Here is a 27,265-nt window from a genome sequence, read left to right as displayed (position 1 = left end):
CACGTTCACTGTACAAAATTTGATCCATTCCTCATTTAGGCGGCAACAACACACGTAGGTAGGCAACACGTGTGGCAAATCCTCACTGAGAAAACCTTACAAACTATTATGGGCCTTACAAAGAAAAGTAGGTTGTATAACAAAGTATTTTGAGCATACGTAAGCTTACAAAGAAAATTCTTCGTAATTTACGAACTATTTCTTTGTATAACAAAGTATTGTAGTTTGTTATATGTATGCTCAAAATACTTCGTAAGGTTTTAAGACTGCTGCACAGTCAATCAAGTTCTCTTTATGATTGTGCACTAAGTTTTACTGTGGGTTACATGATAGTTGGAGGCCTCCGATGTCTGGCGCTCCCTCACTCCATATCTGGGGGCTGCCAGGCAATGCCTTTTGCCTACTTACAATGGGAATATGACGCAACTTGCCAAAAAAGGGGGGGCTGTAATGGCCCTTTTCAAGCCTCTAGACGTGCCTTTTTCCAATTTATTTCTTCTTAGTTTTTGGCCCGTCCCGAGTATTTCAAAGTAAAGACATATAGTAATGAGCAGATGTTTTCAGTATACGGAATATTTATCTCGATTATCTTGCTGCAGAAACGTTGCGGCATTACCCACCTCTCGACGCGGCCCGCCGCATGTGCACCAAGACGACTACACTGCGAGATCCGTCCGGCAGCAGCCCTCCAGTGACGCTGCAGCCCGGGGACCTCGTGTACGTGCCCGTGGACGCGCTGCACAGGGACCCGGCCTTCTACTCCCACCCCGACCAGTTCCGCCCGGAGCACTTCAGCGCGGAGGAAGTGGAGAAAAGACACAAGTGCGCTTTCCAGGGATTCGGAGACGGTCCTCGGCAATGCCCAGGTGAGCCTGGCACACAAAAATTCCTTATGTAGAACCGTATGAACAAGCTTGTGCAACGCTTATTAGTTGTGTATACACTCTATAAGTCGCATTTTGAAGATTCACAATATTACAGAGAAATTTCACTAAATAAGGAGGCGCAGATGACTTCATTACAAAATTTTGAGAATTCACTGTAGTTTATACATATTTTGACAAATTTCGTGAAAGAAAATGTTCACCATAATATGTTGGTGCACCGTAAGTTATTGAGAGTGTGTATGCGTTCAAAAAATGTCGTAGCAATAAAGTGTACATGTACTTGCAGTACGATGTTTATGTTCACGTTGCGTGTTTCGACAGGCATGCGGTACGCGATGCAGCAGGTCAAGGTGGCCCTGGCGTCCGTGTTGCTGCGTTTCGAAGTGACGGCCGGCCCGGAGCAGGTCCTGCCCGTGGAGCGCGATCCTGAGGCCGGCATCCTCGGCTTCAAGGGCGGCGTGTGGCTGCGGTTCCGGGCCCTGCCGTAGGGCAACACAGTGACGATCCACAGGCCGAGAAGCCATTTTTTCCTGATGTACTTGCTGTACACTCCTTATATGGATTGGTTCGTCAAAATGTGGTAATTTTAAAATCAAAGATGTTTAGCTCAATTACCACTTGCACGGACTTCCTATCAGCAAATACCCCTTATGTTACAACAAAACACCTTCAGAGAAAGGCATGTGCATGTTTTCAGTCAAAATTTTTTGACTTCTTGTATTACATATAGCGCCGGAAAGGTACAAAAATGGCCGTTTTTTCGGTGTCCGAATCCCCGATTGAAACACAATGTGAAGTCTAATTCCTTATAACGCCGTTAAAACACCCAAAGTTTTGTGTGTTTTCGAGAGTGGACACTTTCGTCTACATTTTAACCTAAGTCCCGAAACCTTGAGTCGATTCGTTCGTTCGTAAAGTGGAAGAAAAGTTTTGTCCGCAAATTGCGTCACTTGCTACCGGCATTTGTATTTCGCGGCTCTAAGCGTGTTTTGTGCCTGCACCGAACCAAGCGCCAACCCTATTCGGCTCCGAAATTGATATTAAACAAAACTGCAACGGTGGAAATACTTCTACAGGAGTATGGTAGGTTCAAAACAAGGATAATAGGTCGCTCCCTAGCGGAATTTTCGGGACGTATTCCGGAATACGTCCCGAGAGCGTCAGGTTTTTCTCATTATGGATGGTCTCAGGACGCTCCGGCTTCGTCCATGGATCATCCCGCATGTGTCCTTACGTATCCGGAGACTCAATCGGGGTGTCCCTCCCGCATCCAGAAGGTATCGTCAGTGTCCGTCCGTCGTCCAGACATCATCCAAAGCGTATGCCGACTGTCCCAGGTGCATACCAAATGTATCCAAAATTAATCCACAATGCATCACATCCGCCTCCACTCTCTATCCCACCCCATAGGTTTCACAATCTGCCGGAGATTCCGAATAACGTCCAGTGCGTATCCGCTCCATGCCAGATCCATCCTGAATGCATCCGAGGCGTCCTGAACGCATCCAGAGGTACCCGGACCGTCCCAGAACCATACCAGATGGATCCCACCCGCTTCCAACTGTCCGCTCGGCGCCCATAATGCAGCCGGGGTGTTTTGAGCACGTCCAGAAGGTATCCGGACCGTCCCAGGGGCAACCCGAGTGCATCCAGTCCGCCTCCAGCAGTCCTCTCGGCGTCCACACTGCAGCCGGGGCGTCACGAGCGCGTCCAGAAAGTCTCCGGACCATCCCAAAAGCATCCCGAGTGCGTCCCACCCGCCTCCGTCCGTCCTCTCGACATCCAGAATGCATCCCAACCACATCCATCGCATCTTGAAAAAATCCAAAATAGTTGAATCGCATCCTGATCGCATCCATTGCACATGCGAGGTGTGGTAAGGGTAGGTGCCGGATGTCGTAGTGATGCTTTGCGGATGACCCCTGTGCGCTGGATGAGTTAGACGACTTCCGGATGAGGATGCGATGGATCTTTCTTGTGGACTGGCGTCTGGAAGTGCTGGGTGTCTTCTTGATGTGTGATGAACGTCTTGAAGTGGTGCTACTTTGCCGGGAGTTGAACCCGGTCCCTTCCGCTTGCTGGTCGACTGCTTAAGCCCCTCGGCCACCGCTTCCTTCTTAGAGGAGAAAGAACTTTGAGTACTCTTAAGCTTCATGCAAAGTGGCATCCACCCAGCATCCTTGTCTCGTCATCACCACGAATCACGAAGCATCCCCAAGCCATCCTCGCATCCTTGCCATCTCTGAGCCAGCCGCCTCGTATCTCTGCATCCACGTAAGCAAACTATATCACAACGGCGTCCTAGTATCCAACCGTTTGACACGCATCCCTAGCGCGTCCATGCCGTCCGTCGTCATCGCGAAAGCATCCAGCGCGACTGAATAGCTTCAATAGCATCCGTAGAGTATCCAGACGACCCACCCTCATCCTGAGCGCATCCGTCGGCCTCCAGTCCATCTCAGCAATCCATTTGGCATTACGAGTGCATCCAGGGCGTCCTGTAGGAGTACAGAGCGTATCCAGACCGTCTACATACAACGCACCCAGGATGCGTCTTAAGTACATCCAACGCATCTTTAAATGCATCCAAAATGCGTCCAAAAGACATCCAACACATCCAGGGTGCGTCCAAAAGACATCCAGGATACGTCCAAAGTACATCCAACACATCCAGAAGGCGTCCAATTCATATCCAACGCATCCAAGATACGTCCAAAGTACATCTTACGCATCCAGAACGCGTCCAAACTACATCCACCACATCCAAATGGCATCCAAACCACATCCACAACATCCAGATGGCATCCAAATCACATCAGTGACATCCAGATTGCATCCGAAACACGTCCATGGCATTCACTCTGCGTCAACGCATGTTCGGAGACTTTTGGATGGGCTGGATGTGATTTGGACGCGTCGGAGACCTATGTTCCGACCACTCTTTGAAAAGGTCTCAACAAGATCTATTCAAATCAGCAATAAAAATTTTCAGTTGGTCACCCCCCCTTTTTTCAAAATACTGATTTTTAAACTCTATTTTGAAAAAAGGGGGGTGACCAACTGAAAATTTTTATTGCTGATTTGAATAGATCTTGTTGAGACCTTTTCAAAGAGTGGTCGGAACATAGGTCTCCGACGCGTCCAAATCACATCCAGCCCATCCAAAAGTCTCCGAACATGCGTTGACGCAGAGTGAATGCCATGGACGTGTTTCGGATGCAATCTGGATGTCACTGATGTGATTTGGATGCCATCTGGATGTTGCGGATGTGGTCTGGATGTGTTTGATGCCTTGTGGACGCACCCTGGATGTGTTGGATGTCTTTTAGACGCATCCTGGATACGTTGGATATCCTTTGGACGCATCCTAGATGCGTTGGATGTCCTTTGGACGCATTTTGGATGCACTGGATGTCTTTTGGATGCATCCAAGATGCGTCGGATGTACTGAAGACGCATCCTGGATGTCCTGGATGCTTTCGGAATGCCTTTCGGACACTCCGGCTACTCTCAGGACGCGTACAGGACTTCCCGGATGCATTCCGGATGACGAGAGGATGGCTGGAGGTGGACGGTATGCATTTCGGATGCCGAGGGGACGGTCCGGATGCGCTTTTGGACGCGTACAGGACGCCCTGGATGCACTCGGGATGCCAAATAGATTGCTAGGATAGACTGGAGGCCGACGGATGCGCTCAGGATGAGGGTGGGTCGTCTGGATACCTAACGGATGCTTACGGGACATTGCAGACGCGCTCAGACGCGCTGGATGTTTTGGGGATGCTTTGCGGAAGAAGGCGGACGCCATGGACGCGCCAGGGATGCGTCAAACGGTTGGATACTAGGACGCTACTGTGATTCAATTTGGCCACGTGGATGCAGAGATACGAGGCGGATGGCTCTGAGATGGCAAGGATGCCAGGATGGGTTGCGGATGGTTCGTGATGAGATACGTGGACACAGGTGGGACGATTTCGGAACGCAGAGATGCGGTGGATACGTCATGGACACCTTATGTCTTTCTGTCTGGAACGCACAGGATCTAATCTTGATGCGCGTGGGACGTCATTGGATAAGTTGGACGAAACTAGGATGGCCTGCAGGATGCGTGGATAGCTGTAAGATGCATCTAGTAGGTCGTGGATGTACGGGATGGCAATTGGACGAATCCAGGACGTCCTATTCGCATCCAGTATTCCAGCAGGGTTTGCCGTAACACGCAATCATAAACCTGTAATCGCCAACGCGTAATTTCGACCTCCCCCGGATAAACATTTTCAAATACTGGGACACGGTCATGTTTGCCGCTTCATTTGACCTATTTACACCATACAGCGTCTGTTACGTACAAGCAAATTTGGTATTTCCTTGCGAAATAGATGGTTTTTATAAAGTGTAATGATGTAATCGGATGTAATCAGCCAGGACCCCGGCGTCGACGCCTGTTACTGCACTTTTGAAGCTTAAATACTTGTTTATTTCGCATCCAAGCCTATTACACATGTTAGGATTTTTTTGTTCGTCCTGATCAGACGAATCGATTTCTATAAATAGATGTCAGTTTTGTCCACTTTGAAATTCCACCCAAACCACTTGAATGTAACGAACGTCGACGCGCGTGTAACAAACGTCGACGCAAATGTAACAAACGTCGACCCAAAGTACGCTTTCAATATTTAAGCCATTTGAAACAAAACTGGAACGAATTAAGCTTTGATATTTCTTGGGGACCATTCTAGAGCCATCTTGCATGAGCCTGCAAAATTTCATCCGAAAAGCCGCACATCAAAATCTTGGAAATCCCGTGCCTCAAAATTCCGACATCTCGGCGAACCAACCCATATCCTTCTGAGCTTTTTCTTCGTAATACGAACACAAAGCATAGTATCATGACGGCCGACTGCACAGCGAAGGTAATAACCTACGGTGAAGAGTTCTCAGTATCTTTTGAGCAACTTCTTCATATTACGAACAAAGTTCTCTGTATTATGACAGATTTGTGTCGTAAAGTCCTTAGAATTAGCTCAATATTATGACTGCACGGCATTTCTCAGTAGGAAATGGGGAGTGTACAGGGGCAAAGTGTGGCTTTCGACCGTCGTTAATATGCTTATTTGGTGCCATTGACAGCACATTAAATGTTTATGTTCTTGTGTTGTCCATAACACGATCATATTTTTAGGCATATGGAAGCTTTGGACAGTTCACTATTTAATTACTCATCAAACTCAATAAAGTGCTCAGTACACTCTATTCGGCGTGTTCTAATAATACCTTCGTGCGAGAGTGATAATACCTTCGCGCGAGAGTGAACTCGGATGGGTACACTCCAACGAGAATGTGCTCACGTCAGCACGCAAGTTACAATGGAAATATATGCAACTGAGTACACGTTTGCGGGAGTGTACTTGTAAGTACGTGCTGAATAGAGTGTACTCGTGAGTACACTCTAGTGCACTGAGCACACAGTTGAGTTTCCGGAGAAGGGACAATCTCTCTCATGCGCTGCTTAAGTATTTATTTAAAATTGTAATTGTACATTCATATGTGCGGCACATAGCGTTAAAATCCACATAATTCCTGTTAAATTCCTGTTAAATCCAATGAAAGAGATTTATTTGAGTGTTCGTCCCTAAAGAGCATAATATTTATGCTCTTGAGTTATCACACTGTTAGAAATTAGCTCCGAAATTTTATGGAGAAAAACCCTATAATCACGTACATGGAGACTCCATTCATTTTCCATCTTTTTTCGGAGAGATTTTCTCAGGGCTTAAGGCGGGACCCCGGTGGCCGTTCACCCGCGACGGCTAAAGGAACTTAAAAAGTGTATTGACGGGAGTCTCCTTTTGCGAATACTCCTTGCCATTTTCGTCCTGGTAATGTAGCACTTTCCCGAGAGATGGCACCACAGTCAGGTACTTCCAAAAAATAAAAGGGTCCTAGTTCTGGGTGGAAAGTCCTATACCTGCCGTGCATTCTCGGCAGTGACGGACAGCGCGGTGCGTTTTGACAGTGTCGATGGCCAGACAGAGCGGCGCGGCCGGTGCGGCCCGGGCCTCGCCGTGCGCTCAGACAGATGTCATTGTCCATCTCTGTCTCACCCGTGCAGTGCAAGCGAGACGACCGAGGCGGGTACTGGAGGGGGAAGCAGTGGCCGAGGAGCGAGGCGCGCGGCTGGCCCTGGAGTCCCACGCCCTCCAGTTTCCAAATTTAAAATTTGAATGTGACTTCTAAGTTGTGGCGGCTGGGTACCAACAGTTTCCTTTTTCTTTCACGATCATTTTGACACCAGTCGAACAACGGATTGTAATCGGAGATAAAATTTCTCCTACGACCTTCAGACTGTCCCATCGGGCATCGTGGATGAAACGTATGACCCCTTTTCCCTTACGCCACCCTTTTCGCCTAATTCTGGCCAGCGCGACGCGTTCAAGTCGTGAGGAGCTCGATGGGGGACTGGCTGGATCAGAGTCCGAGGCGGCCCGGCGGCCTGCCGGGCGCGCCCCGGGTCCTCGTCTGCAGCTCCGGCTTAGCGCGGGGGGAGCGGGGGAGGGGGAGGCGGCGAAGACAATGCCCGGCTGCAGGTCAGCTGTCAGTCAAAAATGTGTCGCGCCGCACCGCCTGGCCTGCACCGAGTTCCGATACCTGCCACTGCGCCACCGTCCAGAGCCCCGCCAGTCGACCGCCAACTTCAAAACGAAGAGAATGAGCCGAAAACAGGGTCTTTTTATTTCAGTTCGATCTCAAGAACCATCAGTCGTAGGGTAAAAAGGCTTACAGAATATTGAAGGGGACATCAGATGGCGATTCATGAAACTGATCCGCTGTCTGCAAAATAACTCAGTGAACATGGGCCGAAAATTGATCAACTTTAAACACCTATTTCAATGCCTAAATATTATCTCACGAACTTCGCGCATACATATTTCACTAGATCTCGCCGTTCTCTTTACGATTCTGCAAAGCAATTGTCTCTTGGACTCGTACTTTTTGAGATCGAACTGAAATAAGATTGAGTTTTTGAATGTTCAATAACTTCGTTCAAAATTGAACCAGCCCCAAAAAAATTTAAAGGGAGGTTCCTTTATGCGTCCCGAACCGGTGTACAAAATTTTAGCCGGATCGGAAACCTTTAACAATAGCCCGGGTCCCGCCTTAAACAGATGTTCTTGAGAGCATTACTTGGGTCCTGATGGGGGGGGGGGTAAAATGCATGTCTTTTCTCAGAATGGTTAAAGAGGGCTTCCCTGAAGCATTCTTTAGTCTGAAATGGTCAAAGAAGGGACAATCTTTTTCGAGCTCATTTGCCTTATATCCTGTAGCTTTCCCATAATATTATGAAAACTGAGGTAAACAAGTAGGGGTTTACCTTTCCCCCATTTTTTAACTGGTTGCAAACCTTTTTTTTCGTGTTTTCGTGATAGTGAAGCATGCATTTTTGTTCAAAATTCCGAAAATTTTCGGAGAAAGCCCAGAATTTGCATTTATGGAGAGCTCCATGCAAAAGTTTCGGAAAAGCTCCATGATTTTTCCATTTTTTTCGGAATTTTCTGACAGTGCACTGTTCAGAATAATGCACAAATACACTGGTAAAACTAAAGCGTAACTATGCTTGAGTCAAGCATAAAGTTACGCTTGAAGACTTTACGCTTGAAATCAAGCATAGACTAGATATTCCGCCATGCATTTAGATAGGGGGAATCTTGGCGGATGAGCCTGTTACGCTTGATTTCAAGCGTAACCTGATTACGCTTGAAAACAGTGGGTAATACTACGCTTTAGTTTTACCAGTGTAAAAATGGATATTTAGGATGCTTCTGTAAGCTAGAGAAAAATAATTTCTATGCGAAAGTAGTTAGGAAGGTCTGTGCAAGTATGACTTAAATGTTTCTTTTAATACTTCAAGTTTTGAATTACACTTACAACTTACCTTTCGTTCTCATTCCTTCCTGAATCGTTACATCGTCTCTTCGCTGTAGTGCGCTGGATACCCAATGGCGAGCCACCATTTAAAGTGCTAAAACGTTTACCGAGTACACTTCTGTTTCCAGATAAGCTAATCAAAACAAAATTCCTTGTTCCTTTAAATTCCTTGTTATTGATGCGAGGGGAATGACTGCGCTCGTGTCTTTTATATAACCCGATAAATAATCACTAAGACATCGACAAATTAATTACCACAAGACATTGGCTCGTTTTGGAAAAATACGCCGATGACTTTGGTCACTTGATCCAGAAGGCGGAAGAAGGGAAAAGCTCGACTTATCTCCAAATCGAGTTGTTATCTTATTATTGTGCCTCAGGATGGTTTGCATTATTACACAAAATCATTAGACCCGTTTCTTTACAGTTGCGGACAGGGGCGGGTCAGGCGGGCGCTGTGGCCCGCCCGGTGCGATCGCAGCAAGAGAGACAGGTAGTATGTAGCGGAATGGGGTACTGCCCCCCCCCCTCTTCGATTCCAAAATAAACAGCGCGAAACTATTTTAACTATTCAACAAACGGAAATTCCATTTTAAAAAATCATTGTGGAAATTGTGCGTAAACTACAAAAACATACATACATTTGCAACAATCGGAATGATTCGATGAAAAAGAGTTTGAATAGAAAATGTGACACTCAAAACTAAACCTTTTGGCTCATCCAAAACAAGGAATCGCCTGGTTTGAGAAAATCGTCAAAACATGAAAAAACAATCTCCGTGGCATCGGCACGGCCCTATCGTGCCACCCGTCTAAATTTAAAATAAGCGATGAAAAGAAACCGAAACGCCGGGAAATTCAAAAATGCCAATGCCAACGCATAGCACGGTGTCCGGACATTGGAACATCTTTGAAGTATGTCATTAGTAAAAAATTCGTAGCAGAAAACACGCAGTAAATTTATTTTCATGGGTTGGCAGTACTTTTCTCGGCGTCTGCGCCCTTTCAAAAATCACGAGGCTGAACAAAAGAGAGGTCGCGCATTAAAACTGTCCCTCCATTGTTGCTGAGGTTGGATTGTTTGGCTTGCTTTTAAAGGCTGCGGTTCTCTTGTCATGTTTTCCTCAATTCTGTGCAACAACTCACAACCTAACAACAGCACGACGGTTGGTTTGACGAATTTTATAAACTCGGGAAGGATGGTTTCAAAACACGGGTAACCATCGTTTGACGAACATGATCACTGAAAGTCGCGAGATGGAGTGAGGTGGTCAGGGTGTAAACTGAATCAGGTTTGACCGGAAGTCTTTTCTTTTTGTTAGTTTGAATTCAGCGCATGCACGGTTTGAAATTTTTGAATTTTCTCAGAATCATTTGCCAGTTGGTGTTGGCATAGAAGAAAGTGTAAACGTTCGTCGGGCCATCTCTTGCCTAACAAGGGCTTTGCTTCGCTTTGCTTCTTAATTATTTTGCAACTATTCCAGTTTTTGTCCAATCACTAAACTTTATATACCAAAATTTTGCATTTTTTTTAGATCTTTTGAACAGTTAGATCATATTCGATCCACAGGCAATACATATTCTTCTAAAGATCACTTTTTAGTGTTTTTGAGCTTTCGCTGAAATGTGTAAAGTTTCACCCTGGCAACAATTTTCGTCCGATCACAAAGTTATATAAACCAAAAAATTGCATTTTTTGCGCCCTTTCTATGCATATAAGTATATGGGACCTTTGACCAAACAAAAGACCCTTAAGTCCAGTTTTTAGTGTTTCGCAACTTTGTTTGAGCGTTAAAACAAGTGCCCGGGCTTAACCAAGATGTTGAGCCACATCGCCCAGACTTTGCAGGAATATAAAGGAACATATTCCGCACCCATCGCGAGATAGCCGCATCCTGGGCGATTCATGGTTTGGTCCCTGTAGGGCCAAAAGTGCCATTTTTCACTATTAGACCCAAGTTTGGAGCCTCCAAAGAGATGGAAGGTGACGTCACCAGACCCCAGCATTGTGGGATCTCTTTTCTAATATGGTCAACTGCAAAGAAGACCATACGCCGTTTAATTCTGGGATTTTCGACCCACCCTGGTGTTGGCACAGTTCAATACATGGCTATTACAAGGTAGGTTTACGCCAGACCGCGTCTTGTCGTAACAGGCTTCGCGATGTCTCGCTGCCTGTTCCTCCAATCCACGCCTGGCGTACCTACCTTGGCCTGCGGCGCTAGCCTGCCTGCGGCAGGCAATGGCTTGTCCGTTGTCGGTTATCTTTTAACTTGATGAATGCTGGGGGGCTCCGCCCCAGACCCCCCTAAATTCTAAATAGAGTTGTTTTATCTACAGATGACACGATCTTGACCCTTGTCACTTTTTTACTTGTCGAGGCTGGGGGGCACCCCCCTTTTTCCAAGACAGAAGTAGTCTATCTGCAAAAATCTCTATTTTTCGCCGTTTTTTAGGTGTTTTTCGCCTATAAAAACTGAACCAGTTGAGCTAGGATGGTGAAATTTCGCGTGTGCCGAGCCAAGGACATACCTAAGAAGTGTGCAAAATCTCACCGAGATCGGCCGAGCCGTTCAGGAGGAGTAGTGCGGACAGACAGACCGACAGACAGACAAAACTTTTCAACCCCACTGGAGTAACAGGCTTCGCTATCGCTCAGCCAATTATTCTTGTGATTAAAATCCTGTAAATTCTATTTTTGATTTTCAAAATTGGGACGTGCAATACAATTAGCATCGGATTTTAAAAAAAAATATTTGTGACTATAATGCTTTTGAATGCTGTCTAATAGGAAGTTGTTCTGTTCAAAGATTTAAAGCACTTAGAAATCAAATCTCTTTGCTGAATTTCTATTAAGATGTTTATAATTTTGAGTTTATTTTGTTTTAACGACATTTTGTGTGTCGCCCTCAATCTGGCGACGGGTCCGAGCGCACTGACTATAAGCATTTTTCATACAAACGATTTTTTCCATACGGGAAGTCAAGACCTGCACAGTGGGTGGTGTCGTATGTCCTCATCTACGCAATGAGGATGTCTTGAACGTCTCGGTTTGCCCTTTCGACGCCTCCTTGACTTCGGGAATGGCGGGGTGCTCCAGGTGGAGTGTACTATGTACACACTTGAGTTTGTAGAGTGTGGCTGGTCGAGCTTGCTCAGCTTACGATTGGATCGAGTTTTTTTTTTCGTTAGTACGACAGTAGTTGGGAAATGTATGCAAAATTTAAGACAGTGCATCTTTAGTCAATCCACATTTTTCTTTTTATTTCACACTCTTTGAAAAATAACAACAGAAGAGTTTTAGTGCAGCCGTGCTCGCGACATGTGAAAGAACGAATCGCAGAGAGCGCCCGAGATGCAAGGTTGTACCGTTGTGCACAGTGGGCCATAAGAGTGGTGGAGCGACCGAGCTCCAATTGCTTAACAGAATTCAAACAGAACGTGTGACCCCAGTGGATTCTATATTCGGAGAGCAATCCATTGATGGGATGGGTTTGAGTGCCATTTAGTAACTGTAGAGCTCGAAACCCGTCAACTTTGGGCCGCCTCCAACGGTCTTTGGACCACTGTGATGCCTATCACTCCTGCCTGTTGCTAACCTCCACTTGAGACCTTCTCGACGATTTCTAACACCCAGCGAGAGCACGCACGGGGTGCCTTGTGGGAGGGCTGCTGTAGGTAGTAGCCCATTGCGTGCAGGCGAAACCGGCCGTAAGGCAAGGAGGGAAAACTTGCAACCGTATCGTGGTGAGCAGAGAGATTGCAGATCGGGTACGTCCCCTGCAGACAGAGGGCATACAAATACCAAAGGCCACTCGAAACAAAACCAGGCATTAATAAGAGATCAGTTCTGGACTGTCATGCGAGGGGGACAACCACTTTTGATGTTAGGCTGCACTAGATTTCGCAAGGGAAGAGATTTCGTTCGATTTCGCTGGATTTCAACCGTTTTACGCCTAAAAGCTTGCCAAGGTTATGAAGTAAAGATTTCGGGTTGCCTTGGCAACGTACGAAATTGACAGCCCATGAGCAACAAGGACATAACTATGGTCACGTAATAAGTGGACGACCCACTTAGTAACTGACCTCTCAGCTCATGCGTTTCATTCGGGATGAGGAATTATTGCGTTACAGACAGAGAAGTTCAAAATTCTACGAAAAGGGTACTTTCGTAGATCCTGAACCGGAAGCAAGCAGACGCCATATTGGCCGGAAAATAACCTCTCTTCGGATTTAAAACTATAGCCGAGCTGTACAAATATTGCTCGCGAAACACATAAGCACTGCAAATGAGTACAAAACGACTGTTAATGTGCAAGTGTGGCCGATTCGTTTCACTACCGTCTCTTTCCCATGTCTGTTGATCTACTTCCGCCAACATAGCGTCTGCGTGCTTCCGGTTCAGGACCTACGAAAGTACCCTATTCCGCAGAGCCCAACAGTGGAACATTATCGGGAACACTAACTACTTCCGGTAAGATGGAACAAGGAAAATATTGAGAACAGGATATTGACAGGGGAAGATCAAAGTCAACCTAAATACGTGCACATTAAATGTATTTGTACAATTTTGTACGTGATGTCACAAAATTTGAAACATGCGAACTTCTTCGTATGTACGAAGAATCGCACAACGCGATTCTGCCCACACCCACATATTTGTGCGAAAAGCAGTTAAGCGAAAAATGGTTTCAGACCACCTACGGAAATAGTAATTACGAAGGCATTTCGTGTGTAGACATTTGGCAAGTCAATATCAAGTGTAAGCGAATGGCCACACGTACATCGTAGATGGGGCACTTTACCGGCCATGTGGGCAAGTGCTTAAGGAAGTAAGACTTGTATGCGCCGCCATGCAAGTTGTAAGCTCGACAGAGTTCCCCCATCTTCAATACCATGAAGTTACTTCTCCACCCAGATACAGTATCCCACTTCGCAACCTTGAATGTGAGCTGCAACAAGAGATGCAAATATGAAATTCGTACAACGTCCCGCCGAGGTGCCGCTATGGTCGATACTAGAGCGATCCTCACGTTTTGGGGTAGTTTCAATTCCTCTGACTCCTGTGCCCAAACGAGCGCAGATATCGACATGGGGTTTGTTTCTGATGTTAGGGAGGGCCATTACCCACTAAACGCACAGATCTCAAAAAGTTCACGTGCGTTGGATTGGTCTACCTAGCGTTTGGAATACCCTAAATGTAACTTCTGTGACTGTCCCAAGAGAACGTACTCGAACTTTCCGCCCCCTGTGGCGGTGTGGTTCGAAAATGCTGCCAACTGTCGATGGGGATTCGAAGCCTGGAAAGTCTCGAGCTAATTTCAACCAAAGACCAATACGCCAGACTTCTTTCAAAGGTACTTATGCTGCAACGAAAAATGTCTACCGTATATTCAATTTGACTACACTGCAAGAAAAAGTGTGAATAGTACAACAAAAACTGTACAATAAAAGTACAACAGGGATTTTATAAAGTACAACGAGAATTGTACAAACCACAACGAGGCGTGGACTGCCCAGCACTCATCATGCCGGTTCCATTGTACTTTGTACAACAGTTGTTGTACTTTGAAAGTACAACAAATTCCTAATAAAAAATTTGCCAGTAATTTGTGTACTTTTGCTGTGGTATTTTCTTGCAGTGTACACAAACTTCGAAAAGGCTGTTCTGGACTTCTCCCCAAGCCAAACTTTTAACTTTCCATGACAAATGCCATCAAAAAGGAGTCCCTGGAATATAATTGCTTGGTTCGCGGAAATCTAAGATGCTCAACACGGTCTCAAAGCGGGCTGGAGCGTTAGAAAATGGTGTGTAACAACAATTACCTGTAACTTCCGTGGCACCCTTTACCCAATGTTGCAGCAGCACAAGGTGAAAAAATTTTCCGCTTAAATGTCGGGCTAAGAGTATCATTTGACCCTGGAACGACTTATAAGCCACAGCCAGCCCGAGTCAGCCGTTTAAACCGATTTTCAACTTTTTTGAAACTTCCGTGAAAACGTAATTTTCGTGATCAAAACACCCACAAAAACCTATGGAAAAACCTTAGGGCTCATGTTTTTAGAAAGCACAAGGTCTTTACTATAAATACCATAACTCTATCATCATTCAGGACCCCAATAATCAGAAAAACTTGATTGAATATCTCTCACTCTCGGCAAATCAGAGACGTCAAAACTACCCCGAAACGTGAGAATCGCTCACTAAAAGAATTGGGAAACCTTCATTACTTTCTGAGACATTTACTTCTGTACTCCCGTTTTCCGTCGGTGGAATTAGCAAAAATCATAACTATAGAATTGAATGTCCCCATTCAAAAATAAAAACAGACGGAAATTCATTAGGTTGAAACAACTCATGCGCTTCATTCGAAAACGTGTGAAAACTAATTTACTGATGTCTTGAGCAAATGCATTTACGTTCAAAATTTTAACGTGCAATGCATCGGCATTATAATTTTATTAATTTAAGATTGTGGCGTGTCCCTTCGAAACTTCAGTGCTTTTAAAGACGTAAGGCCTTACCGAATTAGTTCCCGGCATCCCGGCTCCATTTCGTACAGTCAAGTTTCCCGAAATGAAGGGATCCCTGACGCTTCGCTGATGCTGGCGGATAGTGTGGACCTCGAAATCATTTCCGAACTCTCCTACCTCCTCTTTCGGACAGGCACCTACGTCGAGGATGTCTATAGTGTACGGACCCTAAACGAAAACAATTAATCAGGCAAGAGAGAAGTGTGGCCGAATTGATTTCAGTCGGCTTTGGAACGGCCCACTTAAATCAACTACCGTAGAACGGGGTAATATGAGACATGAAGGAAAATAGAGACAAAGCGCACTTTTTTTGGTTTTTGTCGTGTTGCTCTCAAGCGGTTGTTCAGAAGACCATCGGGAATTTTTTTTCGTGATCTAGGAGGCCTTAGCAGATCACGGGAAACGCACGAAGGCAATCAGAGACTCGCCAGGATTATTAAGAACCAAACGAAAATCATCTAAATTCTGACAAGTTTTATAAAGTTCGTAAAAACCTCCCCAGAAACCTCGGTTGGAACTCTGGTTCTCGTCCGAACGAGGTTTAAATCTGTAGACAATCATGTCAACATAATCAGGACAAAATTTGGTTCTGTTATGTTTTCTCCCGGGCCGCCTGTTCCAGATGGAATACAATTTTGTAACCTTGCAGGGAAAATAGAGACACCTCTTTTCGTTGGAAACATAAGGCCAAACATACTCCACTGTTCTTAATTCAAGTAATAATGATTTTAACACGAATTTGTTTTACTACCTGACCGGCATCTACGCTCTTCGTTTAGTATTTTCATGTGACAGGCACAACTCATGACTTCTTAGACATTTTTCAGCTCTTTTTGGACACACCCATTTTTCTTCCCTCCAGATTTTATCCCTCCTTCATTATAGTCCCCAATCATCTTTAAAATGAATGAAAAGAACTTAAAAAGCTCCAAACCCACCTAAATGAGTTTATTTTCCATACTTCTTTACCATTTTTCTCTTTTGTCTCATATTACCCCACATTGCAGGGAAATATGGGACGGCATTCCGAAGGTTATTGAAAGGTCCCTACTGCACCTAAAAATCTGAAATTTGGAGGGAGTGTAGCCAAAGGGTCAATGAACAAGTGATGAACACCTCAGCACCTCAAGTTGAAATTGAAAGGGGGAAATTCACATAAAACCTCGAAATTTGTCTCATATTACCCCGTTCTACGGTACAGTTGAACTCCGACATAGACTCGTCCAGAATAGACTCGCATTTTGTGGCGGGCCCTTGGGTCGCCCCCCGAGTCGAGCCTCGCCGAGTCCCTCCCTACCTGGCTCGAGACAATAGAGCAGCGGAAGAAGTGCCCGACACGAGGGGGTAAACACTTCAAGAAATCGTGTACAGACTACTCGGTATTACGCTGTATTACGGAGGTATTACACGTGTATTACGGCCTTAAAATGCAAAAATTTGGCACATTTGACCCGAAAAAGGTATTACGACCACGTGTATTACGCGTAATACACGGTTTTTGTGTACAGGGTATTACGCGAGTGGTTACCCCCTCGGCCCGACACCGTCATCTGGACCGAACGAAAGGCAGTCCGTCTCGCCATGGGGCTACTCCAGCAGGTCAGCGTGCGCCGTCGGCACTTCGGGCCACACCAGTGCCACAGGGGATTAAGAGGATATGGTACACCTCCCCAGAAGCGGCATTTCCAGGGACGCGCAGGGACCTCTTTCTAACGCCGTCCTGGCCACACCGTTCGAGGTATCGATATGAAACTTGACACACGGGCTCAGAAGGGATCAATCTCAATGACGGTGCGTCCAAAAAAATTTTTGAACGCCTAAGTTAGGCCCCAGGGCAGTCCAGTTTTGGTCCAACTTTCGTTCACAACAAGTCCTAAGAAAATAGGAATATCCAAAAAAGGGCCACGGCACGTTGCAGCTGCAACTTTGCTCTATCCAGAGAACTTGTCCCCATCTGCGTGCGGTCAAAAATAGAGATCAAAACCTGGTAGACGGCGGACCTCTGCACGGCGGATTTGAACATCTTGCGAAGTTTTGAAAAGGCACTGTCGCAGACGAGCTCTACTAACCCCGCCTCCCCCCGCCCACCCCTCCGGGCGGCCCGCCTGCAGCCCGCTGCTTTGTCTCTGCGCCGGGCCCCCCGCTGGCCCCCTCCTCATTCACGCGCCGGAGCCGAGGGTCGGCAGTGTGACGGCCTCGATTTATGGCCTTGTACTCCGAGAGTTAAATTTTTGAACGGATGACTCTAGACTCTCAGGACATGAACCATTGCACTCAGCGCGTGTTCCTTGTGCCAGGCGAATCAAATTTTAATTTTCTACGATAATTTTGACATTTGTCATTGTTTCAACAGGTCCGGGTCAAATGGTCGTAGAAACTGAAATTTTAGTTGCCTGTCACCAGAATAGCACGCCAAACCTCTTCGTACAAGTTTCAAAACTAGAAAATGTCCCCTTTTAAAAGTTTGGCCGTACAGCCTAGAGCCATAAATCGACCTGTCACGGTGCCGAACCTCTCGGGCGAGGGTGGGCAGCCCGACAGTCCCCATTCAGTGAAACAAAGTCGGCGACAACATGTGCGGGGCTTGGAGACGGTACAGCTCGTCGGCACAAATATTGCACCTCCTCTCTCCGACTAGCTCCAAACCCGCCGTGCAGAGGTCCGCCGTCTACCAGGTTTTGATCTCTGTTTTTGACCGCACGCAGATGGGGACAAGTTCTCTGGATAGAGCAAAGTTGCAGCAACAACGTGCCGTGGCCCTTTTTTGGATATTCCTATTTTCTTAGGACTTGTTTTGAACGAAAGTTGGACCAGAACTGGACTGCCCTGGGGCCTAACTTAGGCGTTCAAAAAAAAATTTGGACGCACCGTCATTGAGATTGATCCCTTCTGAGCCCGTGTGTCAAGTTTCATATCGATACCTCGAACGGTGTGGCCAGGACGGCGTTAGAAAGAGGTCCCTGCGCGTCCCTGGAAATGCCGCTTCTGGGGAGGTGTACCATATCCTCTTAACGTGGCCGGCCGTTTTTGGCCTCCTGTTGTTCCCGAGCGCTCGGCGTGGCCCCCGGCAACACGTGCAACACCTTTTTCCCAATCTGAAATACGCTCGGCGACCCTCCCGAACTGCGAGTCTATGTTGGAGTTTGTATTTGATAAACTTAAATTTGACCGTGATGGACATACCGCGTATTTGCTGGACACCCGGACGAAAGCGCTGATAAAAAGTACAGCCCCGAAAGTCGCCATGTAGGCTAAGCCTCACGCCCCACGTTAGCCCATGCTCCCAACGAAACTAAACCGCACCTCACCTCAGCGAGCGTTTGTGAAACTAAAAAGAAATAAGGCTGCGTACTTCACACGCAAACCTGGCGGAAGTGCATGACCGAACTAGCGGCCTTGTCGTAATGGCATGTTTAAACGGTCATATAATAATGTCACATTCAAATGTACGTGAGATGTGTGACAGTTGTTTTCTGCTGTCACGCTCAACCTCTCACATCTGTTTACTCGTAAAAAGGGACCGTGCAGATAAATACTGCGTGTGGTTGATCACTTTAACTAAGATTTTCCTCACAGTAAAAACTCAATGAAGAATCGCTTCGAAATACGAAGAAAATGGGGGCAATGTATTATCAGAAATGCTTCGTACTATTAAGGAGTTTAATTTTGTCTTGTAATGTGTTCCGTATAGACTCCAAATTCAGCCAGACATTTAACCCAAGTACCTTACGAGTGTAGAAAACTTCGGCCAAAAAACAACGCTGCCAACCTTCGGTGCGCACGTTTTCTCGAAAAGTAATTGATCTCCTGGATTAGGTATTCTGTACAGGATACTTGAAACATATATCTAGTTCACACCATCGCCCTTTTTTGAAAGTGAGTTCCAGTTTTTTGTAAATAAGGCAGAAAAGTGCAAAAAATGAAGTATTGACTCTCTATTTTCACTTTTCAGCCTTATTTACAAAAAAAAAACAACTGGAACTCATGTTACGTTTCAAAGCCCTGAGCACTGCCGAATGTTCTAGTCGCACATTTAAAATGAATTAAATCGAATCAATTGCACTTCGAAAGTTGAGCGCAAACCTACGGAGGGGTTTTCCAAAAACTGTGCCTGGGCCTGGCGTACACAATTTTAGCCCCTGGAACGCGGGAGTCGATAAATACCCCTGAAAAGTGCGTAAATTGGTAAAAGACCCTCAGGCACCCTTTCAAAGACACTATCTCTGCCCGAGGAAGATTGTTTATGCCATAAAAGTCGTGAGTTTAATGCCTTTGGCTTGGTGGCTTGGTTCATTGTCCGTACGTAATGAAAAGTCGACTACGTTAAAGCCTTCTTTACTACCGCCTGCGCCATCTCGGTTTCGTTAGTGTCCCTGTCAAACATGAAAACATCCACCATAGTCTGTTTATATGATCCACGCAACTGCAGACTTAATATAGCAGTATTCGTCACTGTAATCGCAACCTGCAATCAACAAAAAAAAAAGTTTTTATTTTTTTCAGAGAAATCGTAACTAAATGTGATATGGGGGAGAGGGGGATGAAGGCATTGTGACAACACACTTTTATACAGTTTAAAATTCCCAAATATTAAAAGGAGTGAGCCACTTAAAAGTAAACTCAATTCAGCAAATGTCCTCCTACTTCAGCTCAAATTGTCACTGGCTTAAGTGACTTATCTGCACTTTGTTTTAATTTTTCCGAGCAACTGGCCTCGATGGTCTGAACCTCGCATTAATAGGACGAGAGCAGCAGCCATGAAAGCGTGAAACAATTGGTCATAAAGTTTCTTTCTATTTTTGCCTTTCAAAAAAAAAAAAAGATTCAAAATCATCTTGTTTGCATGCCCGTGGGTCAGACCATAGCCGCATAGGTCCTGGTCATAAATTTTCGAATCCCGTGCTCGACGCTGAATCCAGAGAGGCGCGCGGCATCGTGGCGCCAAGATGAGAAAATACATCGAATACACATATGTTGCTTCTCAGAAAGATCGTTTTTCGAAACCTCACTGTTAAAAATGAATGAAATGTAATAACATTTGTGACATTATTTTTCATTAAACGTCATTATTTTTAATTACATCTCCACATTCATTACATTGTAATAAAAATTTCATTACCTCGGTCATAAAGTTTAATGACATTAGCCATGTAATGAAAGTTTCATTACATAATGCAGCTTGTCATGAAATTTTCATTACATGTCATTAAATTTTTCAAAAATATTTAAGCATGACTGAAATTTTTTAGGTTTTTCCAGGATCTAAGTTAAGCTTACTCAAACTAATTTAGCCTTCTATTGGCCGTTAACATCAATTTTTCTCTTACAAGCGTCTATTACGGCGTCATATGCCAAATCTGTCATTCGCAAGTCTGCCGCTAGGTGTCGCATGGTACACGGGGATCACTCTCAACTCTGTATTTTGTATTAAAATATTAAATCGTGAGGAGATATTCTGAAATTTATCCGTGTTTCATGTAAAGTAGTGGATTGTTTAACGGCGAAGAGTTTGGGGGAAAAGAGCGATATTTGAAGTGACCGAATAGGTTTTCCTGATGTTGCTCGAAGGCGTCTACGGGCTGCCGTTTGGTAGGGTCAGGCCCCGATCTCCCCTAACCAGGCAACGAAACTGCCTCAGATCAGAGTTGTCCTGTGCCACTCAATTTTTACCTCTTCTCTGCTGTCAGAGTCGTTGTGAATCCACTCCAACCTATGTCAAATCGAATCGAAAAGTTGCGCAATTTGCGTCAACTTTGATCATTTTCATTACGTTTTTGTAATTAAAATTTTCATTACATTCGTTCATTACACTGTAATGAAAATTTTAATGACATATATGTAATGAAAACTTTAATTACATTGTAATGATTATAGCTTCACTACCATGTAATGAATATGTAATTAAATTTTTTAACAGTGCTCTGCATATTCACTGGTGTGACCCTTTGAGGGGCCTCACACGTTAAAAGCTCTTTGTAAAAACATTTTTCTGATGTAGAAGGATAAGATTTAATGATTTCCGTATTTTAAGCCTGTTAGATAATTGAGTGAGCTTCATTTTGACATAAAGAAAAGGGACTGAGGACATCTTTTTAGGAAATTTTGTAGAAACGTTTAAAATTTTGGTTCTTGTAAGATTTTGTTCGCATGCTTGCTCAGAGCTGAGGGGGCAAAATCAGGGAGACTCATGCCATCATAGAAATGACTACAAGCTGAAGTGTCTACTCAGTGTGCGTCTACAGATGCATACTTGGCTAAGTACACATCTACAGATGCATACTTGGGTGAGTTCACACCTACAGACGCATACCCAACTCATCCAAGTATGTATCTGCATATGTGCACTCAGCTGGGTATGCATCTGTAGACGTTTACTCAGCTGAGTATGCATCTGTACGTAGATGGTGTGCTGAGCTAAAAATGCATCTGCACGTGTACAAGTATGCATCTGAAAACGCGTACTGAGTACAGACTTAAGTTTGTAGAGTAAAATAGGCTTTTAATCTGCAATTGTTTTATAAAAAAGAAAAACATTTTTCGAACAATTTTTTAACAAATAATTATAAGCGATTTCAGCGTTCGACCTACAATGTCTGGATGGATACAGATACACTCCAAGCCGTAAAAGGGTCCTCGGAGAAGGGTATGGTCAAGGGATTGTGTCCCCAGAATGCCCATATCAAACATGAAACGAAATTCTTGCATTTTTGAAAGAGTGAAAAAAGTGATAATTTGGTATTCTTCTCCCATCGAGCTCCTGGTGTTGCTTCCGGTGGTCTGAAAAGCGTGACCAGACGATTCTATTTTCGTCGCAGGAACATTATTCGGACAACCGGCGCAACGATTCAACTGAAACTTCGTAAGAGCCAAAATTTCGAATTTTCAACGTCGATGCGCGAGGGTTAAGCCTTAAGTTACAGACCTGGCCGAGGTCACGTTCAGTTTGTAATGCCAGGAAGTAACTTTTGCGCGCTATTACGTCTTCAATATTGTAAAATCGTGTTTCACGGCCCACCCTGGTGCCGAGGAAATCGTTCCAACTGGTGTTCGAAATGTGAAAAGTTCTGCCCCGGTAGCTTGTCTCAATAAACGTACCCCGATGAGGGTGCGGAGGTGTAATGTCATCAGTCCGGCCAGAGTGACCCGAATGGGACGCTGAGTTACAGCTGCAGCAAAACGTTCCAGCTGTGAAATAGCACGAGAAATAAAATCAGTGTCAACGGACATGGGAGGAAAAGAGGCGTTACAAATCAGATACTTCCACTGAAAAATTTTCGGGCAAGGGCGTAAATTAAATTTTACGCTAAAAAACGGCAAGACAGAAACGTCATGCCGAAATTTGCCGTGACTCAGAAATTCACGCCAAGGTTTGACGTGAATTTCCCAGAGGTCCAGAACGGGGCCTACTCATGTTCCGTCCCACGTTCCGTGATGGAACGACACGTTGCAATCGTTGTGTTGTTCCGTTCCACAGCGGAGCAGCCAGAGATGGCTCAGACGAGGCGGTCGCATCGTCTGACAACACGATGACATTATTCACCGCCTTTGACTCCGATAAAATTTGTATTGTGAAGAGCAGAAGGATGCCCTGTATTTAGTCTTCCGTAATCAACAGACTTCGATCAAATCATCCGATTCATACCCATTACCGTTTTGGTTACGAGCAGAACAGAGCGACCTTGCGCACGGACCGGGTCCGAGCGGAACGGACTAGTCCTATTCGTCCGCGGATCGGGTCCTGTCCGAGTGGAACCGAGTGATCTGGTCCGTGGAACGGGTCCGAGCGCGGAACGGAGGTAATAGTGGTCCGCAGACCCGGTCCGAGTGGTACAGAGTGAGGTGGATCCATTGCCGGAGCGGTTCCAAAAGAATACAAGGTGTACCAACTACGAATCCGGAACGGAACGGGGAACTCATGGATTTTGAAACGGAGAAGCAGGAGACGGCTCCGTTCCGAACCCCTGGAATTTCCTGTCATGCGGGTTTTTACACTGTGGCAAAAAGCTACGGAAAATTCTGTAAACAGCTCGTGGTAATTAGCCCCCTTGTCAATATTCTCCGTAGGCTCTTTAACAGTATTTTGCGTAGGACCGCACAGTATTCTCCGTAGGACCCTACAGTGATCTCCGTAGGACTATACAGTCTTCCAGTTCCTACGGTGAAGACTGTCCGGTCCTACGGAGAATACTGCAAGAGCCTACGGAGAATATTGATAAGAGGGCTACGGAGAATCCTGACAAAAACATTAACAGAATTTTCCGTACCTTTTTGCCACAGTGTAACACGGCGAAATCATTATTTTTTGCTTGAGCTCAAATCTGTTTTGCAAGTCGTCTTTCAAGAACAATTGAAGGGTGTAAGATAAAATTTTATAACTGAGGACTGAAAAGTCATAGAGTGCAGGAAATTTGGCGTAAGTATATTGATTTATGTGATAAGGATTGTCTTTCACTATCCATATACTAATTTCTTTATCTGTTGCAGTTCAGAGTAACTGATCGAGTTCCAAACGGCCGGGATGCACGAGGCCTGTGTGTGATGTGCGGCAAAGATTTTAACAATCTTGTCAGTCATTTAAAGTCGCATTCTGCTACACACGATGTTGAGAAAGCGAAAATTTATATGGACTCGCAATTCACACGGGCGTGCAGAGGGCCATACACCTTCCAACCTTGGTTGACAGAATCGCACAAGTGAAAGGAAACAAGACTGAAATTGAAAGCATACTCAAGGATGTCTTCACAATTGTTGGCGTTGGGACATCTCGTAACGAGGGCAAATGTCTGCCACTATATGACTACAAGAAATGCTTTCTCCCAGGCCATGTACGTTTACAACTCGAAAATGACATGAACTACTTGAATTCAAAATCACCGTTTATTCCTGTCTTCTTTGTGTTTCAGGTGCTGCCACCAGATCCAATCAATGCACAGGACTTGGAAATCCACAAGATGGATCAGGATGATGAAAAATCTTCATCTTCAAGCGATGAATCTTCAAGTGAATCTGAACACTGTGGCAAAAAGGTACGGAAAATTCTGTTAATTTTTTTGCCAGGATTCTCCGTAGCCCTCTTATCAATATTCTCCGTAGGCTCTTACTGTATTCTCCGTAGGGCCGCAAAGTATTCTCTGTAAATCCGCACAGTCTTCTCCGTAGGACCTCGAAGACTGTATAGTCCTACGGAGATCACTGTGCGGTCCTACGGAGAATACTGTGCGGTCCTACAGAAAATACTGTAAGAGCCTACGGAGAATATTGATAAGGGGCCTACGGAGAATTACCACAAGCTGTTTACAGAATTTTCCGTAGCTTTTTGCCACAGTGAAGAATCTGAAGAAGATGATTTTCGACAACCCTTATCTTTTAAGGTGTTTACAATAAGGGAAAATCGCGACAGAACAAAGTCCCCCTTCTCTTAAATAATCCTTCCGAAATCCTTCTCATATTACCTGACATGATTGCACCTCTGAAATGCGAGGGATGTTCCACATGGAGTGAATGATATTAAGAGTCGCCGTCCCCTAAAACAAGGACAACGAAAGAGCTACAAGAGACTTTCCTTTCTCGATAGACACTGTAAATTTACAAGTAAGAAAATGAGGTAAGTTAGTTGGGGGAGTGTTTAGAGAGTGGGGCCCATAAGTTCATGGGGATTCAAGGCATCGGTTCCCAACCTTTTCCAGCCGCGACCCCAAAATGGCTTCCAAAAATTTTTGCGACCGCAGGAACAAAATTACACGACCCCATTTTTTTCGGGTGGGGGGTGGGGGCATTGTTTTCGAAAATAAACGGGCACCTTTTGAATTGTAACCCAATTCAGAGGGTTTGAGTGCATTTAAAATAGAGGGCCGTAATTTGTGAAGAGTCAAAATGATAGATAGCTGCCTTGCTGTTTCAATTCTGACACCCGAGCTTGGTTCTCTTTTGTGCCGCCCGCGCGGTGAAGTACCGCCAAAATCGTTCGATGCCATGGTGCGCGGGTGATGGCAAAGTAGCGTTCGCCACCATGTCAAACCCATTATTTTGGACGAATTTCACGGTAGTTTTTCTGAATTTTTAGGGGTTCCGACGAAGGAGGACCCCTATTGCTCGGGACGGCTCAGAATTCTTCTTCTACGGACCCCCCAGAATGGACATTTCGCTCCCGCCATATTAATCCTTTTCATAATACAATAAAACGTCCAGAAAATCTAAAAAAATTATCGTGGAAATTTTCCGTAAACGACTAAAACATAAATTTGCAACAATCAAGCACCCTTATCCGTTTACATTTTCCAGAAACGTTTCGAAGGAAAAATGTGCCACTCCTCAAAACTAAACCTCCTGCCTCATCAAAGTGACAAGAAATCGTCTGTCTTCTGAGAAAATGGGTAAAACATGAAGAAAAAATCTCCATGACAACGACACGGTGTCATCGTACCAACTGTCAAAATTTAAAGTCGCTGATAAAAAGAAATGAAAACGCCGTTAAATTCGAAAATGCCAATGCTCACTCATTGCACGGTGACCCGACATTAAAACATCTTTGAAGTCTGTCATTAGTCATTAGTTCGTAACAGAAAAGACGCAATGAATTAATTTTCGGGGGTTGGCATCAATTTTCTCGGCGTCTGCGCCCTTTCGAAAATCGTGAGGCTGAAAAAACGAGTAGTCGCGCATTGAAACTGCCCCTCCATTGTTGCTGAGGTTGGATTGTTTCAGGGTTGCCAGATTAGGCTAGAAACCGCCGCTTAGGCTATTTTTTGGTCTCAGTCGGCGGGTCGAAATTCCGATTTACGGGAAACCGCAAATTAGGCTATAAATGAAATAAATTTGGGCGGTTTTGATTCCAAGTGGTCAAAATGGCCTTTTTTGGTTGTTTCGGCTTGTTTTGAGTCCGAGTCGAGAGTACCTATACCTCGCCACCGAGGCAGTATGATCGCACCCTATTTTTTCTAGGGTTTGAAGGGGGTTAGGGCCTGGTTCATTGTTTTCAATTGTCAAGGAGAAATTAAGACTAAAAACATTGAAATCTGATTTTTGATTACTTTTCCCGCGAATTTAGGCGGGATGGTGCTTTCGTTAGGCGGTTTTAGGCTATTTTGAAAGGTGGCGGGAAGCGGCGGGTTGAGCGTGCTCTGGTGGCGGGACGGTGCATTAGGGGCCTGGCAACCCTGGATTGTTTGGCTTGCTTTTAAAGGCTGCGATTCTATTCTCATGTTTTCCTCAATTCTGTAAGCAGCACGACGGTTGGTTTGACAAACTTTTTAAACTCGGGAGGGGTGTTTTCGGAACGCGGATGACTTTCGTTTGACGAACATGAGCACTGTAAATCGCGAGATCGTGAGATGGACTGAGATGGTCATTGTGTTAACTGAATCACTTTTGGGGATGTAAACATACCGGTAGAATTCAAAGTTACGTAAATAACGGTAAAATTAACGTAATTAACGTTTAAATGACAGATTTCAAAATGATTTCCACAACCGGAACACCGTGCAATGCGTAAGCATTGGAATTTTTTTGTTTACTGCGCTTCTGAATGACTGCCATATCATAGTAAATTCCATTTTTCTGCTCTCTGTCACATTTAGTACTAAGAATAGGTTACGTTGAGCTTTGGCTACAGCCATGAATGACAACGCCAGCTCTTACTTCCAGTCTGCCATTTGGCTTTTTTTTAAGGGGGGGGGGCATTGCGGGGCTCACATAGCGCCTGGAGGGGGACCGCTCTCCAACTGCAGGATAGGCACCCGAGGCCAGTCCGGCCCTGTTATAATATTGGGTCATCATGACAGAGATTTGCCGCTTGCGAACATCAGTACTTGTTTTTAAACTTAGCGCGAATTTTATATTCTGAAACGGCTGCATTTAATAGTGTAGCGACTGCCAATCCTCTCCATTTCCGGTTTTGTGGTGTGTTCCTGGATCCCCAG

At 45.1% G+C, this 27,265-nt stretch overlaps 2 protein-coding genes across 2 annotated transcripts in view; one reads left to right on the top strand and one right to left on the bottom strand.

Annotated features, from left to right (window-relative positions):
• LOC117642877 (probable cytochrome P450 28c1) overlaps positions 1–6,550 on the top strand; it is a 17,989-nt gene extending 11,439 nt beyond the window's left edge. The window contains exons 2-4 of the mRNA XM_034381493.1: positions 555–866; positions 1,209–1,442; positions 5,728–6,550. Coding sequence (XP_034237384.1) covers positions 555–866; positions 1,209–1,375 — 479 coding nt within the window. The 3' untranslated portion in view covers positions 1,376–1,442; positions 5,728–6,550. The remainder of the gene's footprint in view (positions 1–554; positions 867–1,208; positions 1,443–5,727) is intronic.
• Positions 6,551–12,041: 5,491 nt separating this feature from the next.
• Positions 12,042–27,265, bottom strand: part of LOC117639159 — a 28,691-nt gene continuing 13,467 nt past the window's right edge. Inside the window, exons 2-4 of the mRNA XM_034374550.1 lie at positions 15,339–15,515; positions 13,598–13,765; positions 12,042–12,593 (exon numbers count right to left, since the gene is read on the bottom strand). Of these exons, the coding sequence (XP_034230441.1) occupies positions 12,408–12,593; positions 13,598–13,765; positions 15,339–15,515 (531 nt within the window). The 3' untranslated portion in view covers positions 12,042–12,407. The remainder of the gene's footprint in view (positions 12,594–13,597; positions 13,766–15,338; positions 15,516–27,265) is intronic.

The sequence above is a fragment of the Thrips palmi genome, unplaced genomic scaffold, assembly GCF_012932325.1.
Source record: "Thrips palmi isolate BJ-2018 unplaced genomic scaffold, TpBJ-2018v1 HiC_scaffold_1, whole genome shotgun sequence".
NCBI lineage: Eukaryota > Metazoa > Arthropoda > Insecta > Thysanoptera > Thripidae > Thrips > Thrips palmi.
This window is presented reverse-complemented; position numbering and strand designations above follow the sequence as displayed.